Source organism: Anabrus simplex, chromosome 2 (genome assembly GCF_040414725.1).
Source record: "Anabrus simplex isolate iqAnaSimp1 chromosome 2, ASM4041472v1, whole genome shotgun sequence".
Lineage (NCBI taxonomy): Eukaryota > Metazoa > Arthropoda > Insecta > Orthoptera > Tettigoniidae > Anabrus > Anabrus simplex.
Genome location: NC_090266.1, coordinates 1,180,404,248 through 1,180,416,713, shown reverse-complemented (window position 1 = coordinate 1,180,416,713; position 12,466 = coordinate 1,180,404,248). Strand labels below are relative to the sequence as shown.

Genomic DNA, 12,466 nt, shown 5'->3' with positions numbered 1-12,466 from the left:
TGACAAACTACGCCATCCAACCCAGCTGGCACTAACGTAAGGGGAAGAGGTCTGACCATAATGTGAATGAAGTGGCCAAATAAGTGAAGATGTAGCCTATTAGAGGCGAAATATTTTTCGCTGGGCTTCGCAAACTTAATACCGTCGAGGATGGATGAGTACATTAGTTGAAAAAGAGGATAGAATTGAAAATAGGAAGACAGCCTGATACGAATGAATGGAATTGATCCTCTACTGTAGTTTTACGTTTTATGACACTTCTCATACCGCCTTCTCCACACCTGTGAGGCGATGATTAATGAATGACAGATGAAATGAAAAGATATTGGAGAGTGTTGCTGGAATGAAAGATGACAGGGAAAACCGGAGTACCGAGAGAAAAACCTGTCCCGCCTCCGCTTTGTCCAGCACAAATCTCACATGGAGTAGCGGGGTTATGAACCACGGAACCCGGCGGTGAGAGGCTGGTGCGCTACCATCTGAGCCACGGAGGCTCTCATTGTGGATTTGGCCCTGTTTGAGGGCCATATTTCCTTCCTGACGCCACCCTACGTGGAGGGATATTACGTTTTATGACACTGTACAGGAAAAAATTATATATACCAATTATCCGTCTCCTCCTGATCACGAAAGTGAATGTTAACTGGACATCGCTCACGGTTTATGATGCCGGTCTGAGTGGCTCAGATGATTTAGCCATTGGCATTCTGGTCCCAACTTGGCAGGTTCGATTCTGGTTCCGTCTGGTAGTATTTGAAAGGGCTCAAATACGTCAGCCTTATGTCGGTAAATTTACTGGCACCTGAAAGAACACATGCGTGACTAAACTCCGGCACCTCGGCGTCTCCGAAAACCGTAAAAGTAGTTAGTGGGACGTAAAGCTATTATTATTATTATTATTATTATTATTATTATTATTATTATTATTATTAACTATTTGTGATATACTCCATGGGAGACGTTATTCTACACTCCATACTTAGTACCATCTTGATGTTCTTCTGAAACTGAATTTCGAAACACGTAGAATGGCAGGCAGTGGGGCGATAATACAGTTAAATGGCGTATAGATTTTAGTGCCGGGGGTGTCAGAGGACATGTTCGCCCCACCAGGTTCAAGTCTTCTGATATGACGACCGTAGGCACGTCGTGATGAGGATGAAATGGCGATGAAGACGACATATACACCCAGCCCCCGTGCCAGCGGAATTAACCAGTGATGGTTAAAATTCCCGACCCTGCCGGAAATCGAACTCGGGGCCCCTGTGACCAAAGACCAGCACGCTAACCATTCCGCCATGTAGCCGCACTGTAATACAATGAGGAGTGTCTTTTCAAGAGGTTTTATTTCCACTTCAAAAATTACTCAGTATTTCGTCCATTATCAAGTATTTCAGTTTGCGCATTTTATTTACACATATTCTAACAATAAGAGCGTCCGTGGCTCAGGTGGAAGCGCAACGGCCTCTCACCGCCGGGTTCAGTGGTTCAAATCCCGGTCACTTCATGTGAGATTTGTGCTGGACGAAGCGGAGGTGGGACAGGTTTTTCTCCCAGTACTCCTGTTTTCCCTGTCATCTTTCATTCCAGCAGCACTCTCCAATATCATTTCATTTCATCTGTCATTCATTAATCATCGCCGCAGAGGAGTGTGACAGGCTTTGGCAGCCGGCACAATTCCTATCCTCGCCGCTAGATTCCATTCATTCCATTTCATGACTGGAAACAGGCTGTGGATTTTCATTTCATTTCGGGAGTTCTTTTAAGTGCCAGCAAATCTACCGACACGAGGCTGACGTATTTGAGCACCTTCAAATACCACCGGACTGAGCCAAGATGGAACCCGCCAAGTTGGGGTCATAAGGGCAGAGCCGCAACCGTCTGAGCCACTCAGCCCGGCTCCTGTTCTAATATGATTTTACAAATTTGATTGTAAACAAACATATAGGTATTGACAAGGTGGAACCAGGATACTAGTTTCTTTATCTCATATAACGTAAAAGAACTCCTGTGAGACTAAATTCCTGCACCTCGGCGTCTCCGAAGACAGTAAAAGTAGTTAACGGGACGTAAAGCCATTAGGAGTGTTATTATTATTATTATTATTATTATTATTATTATTATTATTATTATTATTATTATTATTATTAGTACTCTGACCAGAAAGCTTCTGTCGTGGAAGGTGAACGGATTTTCGTTCTGTGGTACATGTGCTGCGGGACAGTATTTCTCCGACAACATTGTCACATAACGGTATTTCTCATCCACGAGATCCAGTTCGCTTGGAAGATTAACAAGCCAGTAAACCCGTTCATGAACTCTATGATTTAAAGGGACCATTCTCTGCCCACGAGTATCTGCTCATATACAGTACGGAACTTGGAATGTTGTGCCCGTTGTTTGCGTATTGCATATGGGAGTGTGGCACGCGCCAAATGTCAGTTTCACTCTCGTTTGTCGCTGTAGTAGGCGACCTTCACACCTCAGCCGAGCCAACCAGACAGCCAACCAACTAACCAACCAAGCAGCCAGCCAGCCAGCAACTCAGCTTGCGGCAGGTGCAAACGACACTTCTATCGCACCTGCCAATTTCCCGAGTAACCTTAGCCTTAGTGTCTCCGAAACCGGATTCCGCTGCACCTCAGCCTCCACTACACGTTTTAAAAGGACTCTGCATATATTAGGAAGTCGTTTTCGCAATATTACTTACCATACGCGGAATAAGCGTTCACTTCACCATAGTTTTGTTTTCAGGGGTAAGGGCTGCAAAAGATTGCATATATGAAAGATAAACAAAGAAATACTTTCAGCGTGAACGATTCTGAACAATATCTCATGCCACCGTTGCTTTGTTACACTGGATGAGATCACGAATCTTCAAAAATTCTACGTTAGCCACTATTCACAGGACAATAATTCCAAGTCCATGGATGATGTTGAAAATGTCTTCGAAGGTTCCCTTGTTTTAAGTTGAATGCTGGACTGAAATGGATTCCTCATGATTACCCCAATGAAGTTTAAGGGCACACAGACCTGAAGCCTGAAGGTTTTAAGGTCCAGTACTACCACACTTGACTTACCTTCCAAAATCAACTAGCGCAAAAATAGATGCATTATATAAACTATTTGTCTCTCTTAGTTCGTCAACAAGGATGCATAGGTTATAGCAAAAAAAGTTACAACATTTATACATTCAAATTTGTGCCAGAAGTTCTTCATATTACAGTATTATTTACTTTCTTTTTTTTTCTACGGGCTTTACGTCTCATCGACACAGATAGGTCTTATGTCGACGATGGGATAGAAAAGGCCTAGGAGTTGGAAGGAAGCGGCCGTGGCCTTAATTAAGGTACAGCCCCAGCATTTGCCTGGTGTGAAATTGGGAAACCACGGAAAACCATCTTCAGGGCTGCCGACAGTGGGATTCGAACCCACGATCTCCCGGATGCAAGCTCACAGCCGCGCGCCTCTTCGCGAACGGCCAACTTGCCCGGTCTTCTTTCTTTCTTAATCCGTTTACCCTCCGGGGTTGGATTTTCTCTCAGACTCAGCGAGGGATCCAGCCTCTACCGCCTCAAGGGTAGTGTCCTGGAGCGTGAGACACTGGGTTGGGGGAATACAACTGGGGAGGAGGAAAATTCCTCGCCCACGCCTCAACCTTATGTTGAACATGGGCCTTGTAGCCGAGTGGGGGGGGGGGGGATGGGAAGATTGGAAGACATAGAGAAGGAAGAGGGAAGGATGCGGCCACGGCCTTAAGTTAGGTACCATCTCGGCATTTGCCTCGAGGAGAATTGAGAAACCACGGAAAACCACTCCGAGGATGGCTCAGGTGGGAATCTACTCAGATGACCTCCCGAGGCTGAGTGTACCCCGTTCCAGCCCTCGTACCACTTTTTAAATTTCGTGGCAGAGCTAGGAATCGAACCCAGATCTCCGGGGGTGGCAGCTAATCACACTAACCACTGTACCACAGAGACTACTGCTACTACTACTACTACTACTACTACTACTACTACTATACATTTTCCTAATCCTGTGGAGTTTCATATGCCAGCTGTGTCATATGTGCGGACTTGGCTCCACTTTATGGCCAACACTATGTGGAGGGATTTTTTGCTGGGACAAACATAACACAATTACCCAAAGTGAAGGCCTTTAAACGTATCAAAAAGTTATTTTACGCTATTAAAATAGCCTCTCAAAAAAAAAGTATTTTCCCTCAAAATTAGGAAGTGGTTAATTCCATACAACCTACATTTTGCGTATCAAGCTCGTAGCTTTTACGGAATAAAGGAGATTATCTGAGTATGTGCGCTCTGGCTTTTATGGTTTGCGTAAGGATTTAAAAATGTCACTCTTGGAAAGGCTAGTTTAGCTGAAAAGCATCGAGCGGAGTGGCCACGAGTGTTAACGGGCTACGGCAATGGAGTCATGCGAATGTGCCAGCAATAAGCTTTATTACAAATGCACTGCATTCATTTTGCAGTGTTGAAATGAACGCCGATATTTGAAGCAACCCAAGAGTGTGAATACGTACATACAAGAATGGAAATAATTTAATATATCTGAACCAAAACCGGCGTTTCTCGCATTTTAATACAAAATAGGTTACCTCTTTTTCCTTACGGTAATGATTTTTTAAATTCCATATCCCCACGTATTTGATCGGCCGACAGAACATCCTGGCTCTAGTTCAATAAACTAATAGTAAGATGCAGTAAGTGATTCCATAGTGTGACACACCTGCGTAGCACATTTCATCATAAGATAGACCCGTTCCCAGCACAGAGATGCGAATCCCGTCCGGCTCCATGGCTAAATTGTTAGCGTGCTGGCCCTTGATTCCAGAGACCTCGGGTTCGATTTCCGGCCGGTGCTAGTTGCTTGTTGTTTAAAGGGGCCTAAGATTCCCGGCCAGGTCGGGGATTTCAACCTTAATTGGTTATTTCCACTGGCTCGGGTACTGGACGTGTGTGTCGTCCTTAAATAGAAAATTAAAAAAAAGGAAAATGAAGTAAACAATGAGAAAAATACTAAAACATCAGAGAAAACCAAAAACCAAACAGAAAAACAACTTCCAAAAAAGATCCTAGACTTTTCAATATAGCCCTTATCATTAGTACAGTGGTTTCTCCTATTTCCACGCTCTCTCTACATTCATCTGCCTTCAGTTGCATTCCCATTTCTATTACCGATACCCTTATTCTTCGAAATTAAATGGTGGTCAGAAATAGATTTGCTGGCTCATTTAGTCATCACTTTCTCAGAGCAAATCTTCTGCATTCCAGGGTCTCTTAAGGGAGAAATACAGAATTTTGCATGTATTACGGTTTCAGTCCATTGTTTACTAATACTTTTTTTTTGGCACTTTTGGGCCCCACCTGGGTATATTGTACACCATTTCGGGGCCATCTCATCAGAGGGGATAAAATCATGCTGAATTAAGTCAATTAATCGTTTAGAAAGTATCTGTTATAATTTTCATAATTTGTACAATAAGAAACTCAAGTAAGCACAGTACCGTTAAATTATATAAAAACAATACATGCCCTATATACAGTATTAATGTCAAATGTACCAAGCGAATCGGCCCTGCCTTTAGGGTCACGTATCTGTAAGCTTGCATCCCGGAAAAGTGGGTTCGAACCCCAAGGTGGGTAGCCCTGAAGATGGTTTTCCGTGGTTACCCGTTTCCACACCAGGCAAATGCTGGGGGCTGGAGTTGAATTAAGGCCACGGCCGTTTCCTTCCCACTACTAGCCCATTCTTATCCCATCGTCGCCATGAGATTTATCTGTGTCGTGGGACGTAATAAAACCTGCCAATTCCCGTGTAATCCTTTACGGTTTTCATTTTTCACCTTTTTAATAAGCAGGGATACTCTAATTCTTGTCATTAGAGAACTAAATAGTAAGTTACAAATTACTTTAAACTCGGAACAAATCAAAACCTTTTGATAACTCTCTCTTCAGTTTTTAAGAATTTCGGTAACAATTTTAACTAAGAAACATTTTGTAGCTTGAAAAGTTTTGAAACATTCATAGTGGACTGAAGTGTACTGTATGTTGAGATAATATAATATAATATAATATAATATAATATAATATAATATAATATAATATAATATAATAAGGTCACAGTCGCTACCTTCCCAATCCTAGACCTTTCCCATCATTGGGTCACCGAAATCATAGATAGGGCCCCATTTTCATAGACATATGGTCGTCCATGGGCGGCAGTTCGGAAGATCTACACCAGGCCTCTCCGAAAGCTAACAATTCACTTTAATGGTCGCCAGGATTCGGAATTTTGTGCCGCAGGAGATCTGGAAGCAAAAGACACGGACTTGTCGCATTTAACGCTTTTAAGTATCACCCAGAGCAACCGCGATCGGATCTTCTGTTTTGGGAAGTTGAACTGCTCCACGGAGCTCGACTGTTATTATTATTATTATTATTATTATTATTATTATTATTATTATTATTATTATTATATCTGCAAGTAATGATGTTAGAGAATGGCGAATGCCCTGATTTGTCTCCTTGGAAGAACGAACACTACCATCACATGTTTCACTCCAATAAATGTGTGGAAATGATGATCGTGGTTTCGCTAGTATGTGGACTGGACACAATTTAATTTTAAACAAATGAAGGTAGACTGGAATTCTCCGTTGATGTGATGACAGTGTATCATACATGAAGTGCGGATCTATGGCGAGCTAAGCACAAAGAATGCAAGCCATGTATACGGTATAAAACGTCTTTACTTTCTGAACATTGCATGTGCTTTTCAATCTAATGATTAAAATGCTTTGAATAGTAAACATAGGTACGTTCAAATATCTCTAGTTTTATAACATGTTTTTTTTTCTCTTTTACAGATCGCTGGAATTAGGAAGTTCTGGTGAGTACTCTTGATACTTTTAATATAACCGCCAGAGGTGAATGTAAATGCGTTTGCACCCCATTTATGAAATTGATAGTTTCATTAACTGGACAACAATTTGTGCAAATTACAAAGTGAATCTTTACTTATCTACTTAATGAACAAGGCAGTAACTAAATTCTCGGAATACGCTGCATAGGAATTGCTTGTTTCATGAACTGGAGTTGATAACAATGTTGTGTGATGAACGGAATACCTTGATGGATCTGATATTCAAACACGATTATTTGGACATTATTTTTTATTGGAAATGTTACTCTTACTTATGATTATGATTATGATACCATGTTTAGGCCGATTAGATAACCAACAGTTTAGCCATAGTGTGTCGTAGAAAGCCATGCCCCACTGAAGAGGGGTACTACGAAGCAGAGGAGTGAGGTAGTTACAGGCTGCTTTTTTCACTAACGAGGAACTCTTTCCACTTCGAGGTCGCGAATATACAATATTGCTGATAACACTGAAAACGCCACACAACGTCCAATTCGCCTGTACAATATTATTTGCTGATATAAATCTTTATCCAAAGAAAGTTTACCTTTGGTTGGTGCGAAAAGCATCTGTGTCCGAATAGGAAGATAACATTGGTTTACAAGGGGTAGATATCTGACAGGATGTTTACTGTTGCTAGTGTAGATTTTCATGCTGATTTCTAATCTGAAAACCGTGTTGCTGTATCACGTCATCTTTTGAAGATATTGACAAAGATTTATTTTTCATGGAACAGCGTTCATCGAATATTGTTCTCGTTATTTTTCATGGAACGGCGTTCATCGAATATTGTTCTCGTTATTTTTCATACAAAGTCTCACATTTTCATTTGATTCTTTTTATTGTTAGTGATAGTGGGTATAATGGTATCCAGAAGTAACATAAATTCACCAGATCTGTTTTTCTATGTGTGCGGCTATGTAACAAACAAAGCCAATATGTGCCATGTGGTGCAGTTTCACTAATCTTAGCTAAAGCAATGTTCAATAGTACTCCATGTAGTAGTTAGTGCTCCATCGAAACTTCTGTCTGTGAGTGTTCCTTGATACAATGTTGAACATACCTAAATTACTTGTGTCCTATATCTCAGGAACGATGGATGGTAGAGACAAATGATTTGCATATTTTCAATCAACATGTTTCAGTTATCTTAGAATGCTTGATTGATACCAAGATACCCGACTAAAGTAAATTTTTTGTTGATCAGTGTAATGTATAGGAGAGGGCAGTTACATTTCGCAAATTGGCCGTGATCATAATTTAAAAATGATAATAGCAGACTGTTGAATCGCTCCATGAGCAGCTAATGAGGAGCGTTCGAGTGTACTGATCAGAGAAGATCGCTCCATGTACCATACGCAAATTCTCCTTTCGATATTCCTCTGTAATTAGTAATTTTTAAAATCTCTAAACCACAGTTTGAAAAGCAGATACGGACAAATCGCCGATATCTCAGCCACGTGTTAAAACGGAAATTGAAGCACAGCTTTGGGTGAAGCATATTCTGGGATGCAATGCGTATTGGTTGCCTTCAAGTGACGGAAAGGTATTGATTGAGGCGTGATATGGAATAAAACTCGCCGAGAAAAGTAGGAGAAATCAGGGAAAATTCGTTCTGTCACTGTCTTGACCAATAAAACTGAGATTTGATGCCATAAACCAGCCATTCCCAAACTGTGGTCCACGGACCCTTGGGAGGCCACGACGATAATCTAAGGGATCCGCAATAATAATAATGTAAGTATTTAAAGAGCGACATTTTATTGTACACATACCATTTAGGAACTTTCCCTTCACTGTTGTATGACTTAGAGTATAGATCCATGTAATTCTTGGCCGATAAATGGTACAAGTTGGCAGTATCTTGTGAAGACTTTGTATCGTAACTCCACGTCTCTGATCGACTTTTGGGTCCATGACATCCCTTATACCCTACAATTTCTAGGAAGGAAATACTGCGGTTAATGCCTTTCATGACAACATACCTGTGTGAGTGTACATTTTCTGCTCTCTCACAAATGAAAACGAAGTACATAAATGGAACTAATGTACAGGCTCAGGTGACTACGCTTTGTAATACGCTTGGTCTGTGGTAAACAGCACCATTGATCCAACAACAATACCAAGTGAATTTTCTCTAGTAACTTAATTTATAATTTATATGCATATATAAAGTATCTTTATGTAAATGAAGTTAAATTTCAATTAGAAGGAAAGTAAATATTAGTCCTAAATTATACAAATAACCTGCAATCAAACATGGTAACAATACAAAATTCTGTTTCTTGTTCACCGAATTCAGAATTATGTTCTGTGGCTAGAGTTACTTGAACATGAATGCGATATGCTGAGAGGGCCTAAGACACAAAAGTTTGGGAAACCCTGCCGTAAATAAACAATTCCTAATAATCTGAGCAATATAGAGGTTACTGTTTCATTCTAGTAATATCCAATAGCTATTCATTTGTCGTCGTCCCGGAGCTGTGACACGGACATCGCCAGCTGGCACGTTACTGTACCTTGGCAGTAGACAGTGCTCCATCATGTGATGCGGGACTTGAGAGTAAATCACATTAAGTAGAATGTTTTGAGGTCACTCGAACCGTAGATACTCCTTGAAGAAAGAGTGGAGTTGCTTCCTTTCCCTGTTCACATTCTGGGTCTCATTAACAGAATCTATTATCTAGATACCGATACAGCAGTTGCCTACTTTTTCCATACTTCCTGTGTATACATGGCTTTTATTATACTTTTAATGCGTGTGTAATATCGTATGCAATTATCTCATTTTGGTCCGTATTGATACAATTACAATAAGTATAAATAAGGATTCCACCTAATCAATACGTATTTAGTATGTGTGACTATTAATATATATCACAAAGTGGGAGTAGTTTCAATCATATAATGATCATCCTTAGCAACTTATAGCTAAAAACTGACTAAACATTAAACACTGTATATCTCCTATAGACCCAAGTCCAAATTTAGACATGAATAACATGTTTGTGTTTATTGGGCTCCTAGATAACCAAATATGAAAAATCTGCAAAAGTAATATTTTAAGTGGGGGGAGGGAACTTTTGGCGGTTCTGTTGGCGGAGATTTTGACAAAACATTAATTTCTTTTCTGTTCCGTTTGATCTAAAGGGACAAAATAAAGAGCATACCTATAAAAAGAGTATTTTTGGAATATTTTGGAGAGGGGTTCTAAGGTTGTTTTTGGTATATCATATATGATACATCTGAGACTATACCAAGTTTTGACATCTACGCCGTGCAGACTCGGGTAGTTCGCTACCCAAGTCTTTAACATTTGATTCCCTAAGGGGGGGGGGGGGGCAATCCCTTGGGAACAAGCGCAGCGTATTGGTCTGGGTTCCAGCTTCCCTAGATTCCTGGTTGCTGCCAGAACTGATGGGCAAGATTTCAAGCTGGTTAAATCTATTCTGTTTAGAAGTCACCTCTACGGTGTCTACGGTGAACTTGAGGATCTGAAGAAGATGCGCAATGGTGGTTTGCTTCTGAAGACGAGCACTGCGTTCCAAGCAGATCGGTTGCTTCAGTGCGACCACTTTGGCGACATCCCCGTCAAAGTGGAAGAGCACAAAACCTTGAATCTGGTTCGTGGGGTTATTTTCCACGGTGATTTTATTCTAAACACTGATGATGAATTGATGGAAGACATGAAGCACCGTGGTGTGACACACGACCGGCGCATTACGCGCGAAGTCAACGGTGAAGACGTTGCCACGGGTGCGTTCATAGTCTCCTTCAAATTGTCAGTGTTGCCAGAGAAAGTCAAGGTAACAACCTATCGTTGCGATGTGAGGCCGTAGATCCCACCCCCTATGCGATGCTATCAATGCCAGAGATTCGGACATATGGTATCTCGTTGTTCGAATCAGTCTGTGTGTGGCACATGCGGGAAAGTAGCTCACAGCGCGGATGAGTGCACAATTCCGTAAAAGTGCACTAACTACTCTGGTCTTCATTCTCCTAGAGATCGGAACTATCCGACCTATCTGAGTAAGAAGAAGATCCAGGAGATCAAGACCCTGGATGGTCTTTCCTACCAGGAAGCGCGCTGTAAGTTTAATTCTCTGAATGCACCGGCCAAGACACTAGACTTCAGCATGATAGCACAATCTCCCCCAGGTTCGTCATTTTTTATTGAAACACCTTCCAAGAAGATCGCTGCGCCCAAGGCGGCAGTTGCTCCTGTGAGCAACGCCGCAAAGAGAGCGAGCCCGAAGGCGGGTCCATCCCGACCTTCAACCACCAATAAGCCTGTGCCGGCCAAGAAACCTTCGCCGGCACAGAAGGGGAAAGGGACAAGGGCTCCATCCCGCACGAGTTCGGCGAAAGCCGCGCCTAAGCCGGCGGAGGCGGCATCGTCGACCAGGGCTGGGAACTCACCTCCCAGCCCGTCTAAACAAGAATCGACGGCGGGGAAGAAGAGCGTTCTTACCAGGCGCTCTTCCACTTCTCCTACAAATGGGGCCTAACGCCCTCCACCTGGAGGGCCTGATTCTGCGCCAGGGGCTCTTCCTCCTGGAAAACCTGCGCGCTTCCCTCGTAGGAAGAAATCCCGTCCCCGGACTACGTCGAAGAAATGCAAAGCATACATCACCTCGTCTGGTGACGAGGTAATGCACATGGAGCATTTATCTCCATCTTCGGATGGGGATGTGAGTAGGTTTGGTAGCATTACCATGCTTCTAACCTTTACCTCAGAAGTCCAAACCCACACCATGACACTGGTACAGTGGAATTGTAACGGTTATGACAGGCATCTTGCTGAGCTGCGTCAGCTCATTAGTGAGTACGCAGCGAGTACAGTTTGTATTCGGGAGACAAATTTCAGACCAGGTCATCATACACTCTTGAGAAATTTCAGACTATATTCGACAGAACGTTATTATGCCCACCGGGCGTCTGGTGGAGTGGGTATTTTTGTCCGTTCTGACATTTATAGCGAAGAGGTCCCTCTAAGGACCCCACTGGAAGCAATTGCGGTGCGGATACCGCTGCGTGTCATAGCAACAGTGTGTAATGTTTATTATTCATCAGGCCAGCTTCTTAACATAAATGATGTCACTGAACTTATAGATCAGCTTCCACCTCCCTTCCTCTTATTGGTAGATTTTAACGCCCATCACCCCATATGGGGCTCTGAGACGCCTTGCCCCCGGGGAGGAGAGCTGGAAAGGTTAGTAACAGAGCTTGATTTATGTACTTTGAACACAGGGGTACCAACTAACTTCAGTGTACGCTACGGCACATATTCTCGCATAGACATAAGTCTATGCAGAAAAACGTTGGTTCCGCTGTTTCGGTGGAATACACACGATGATCTCTGTGACAGTGACAAATTTCCCATCATTCTTACTTTGTTGAAGCAAAACACCGTCGAGGCTCCGCCTCGATGGATTCTTAAACATGCTGATTGGCCAAAGTACACATCACTAGCTGTCTTTAACGACGAAATCAGGCGGACCGTCGGCGAGGAAATAACTTACAT

General features: G+C 42.3%; 1 protein-coding gene across 3 annotated transcripts in view; it reads left to right on the top strand.

Annotated features, from left to right (window-relative positions):
* The window catches only part of Delta (neurogenic locus protein delta), a 1,656,387-nt gene that overhangs the window by 1,296,257 nt on the left and 347,664 nt on the right, over window positions 1–12,466 (top strand). For all 3 annotated transcript variants that reach the window (XM_067142151.2, XM_067142152.2, XM_067142155.2), the window contains one exon: window positions 6,887–6,909. In XM_067142151.2, the coding sequence (XP_066998252.2) occupies window positions 6,887–6,909 (23 nt within the window). The remainder of the gene's footprint in view (window positions 1–6,886; window positions 6,910–12,466) is intronic.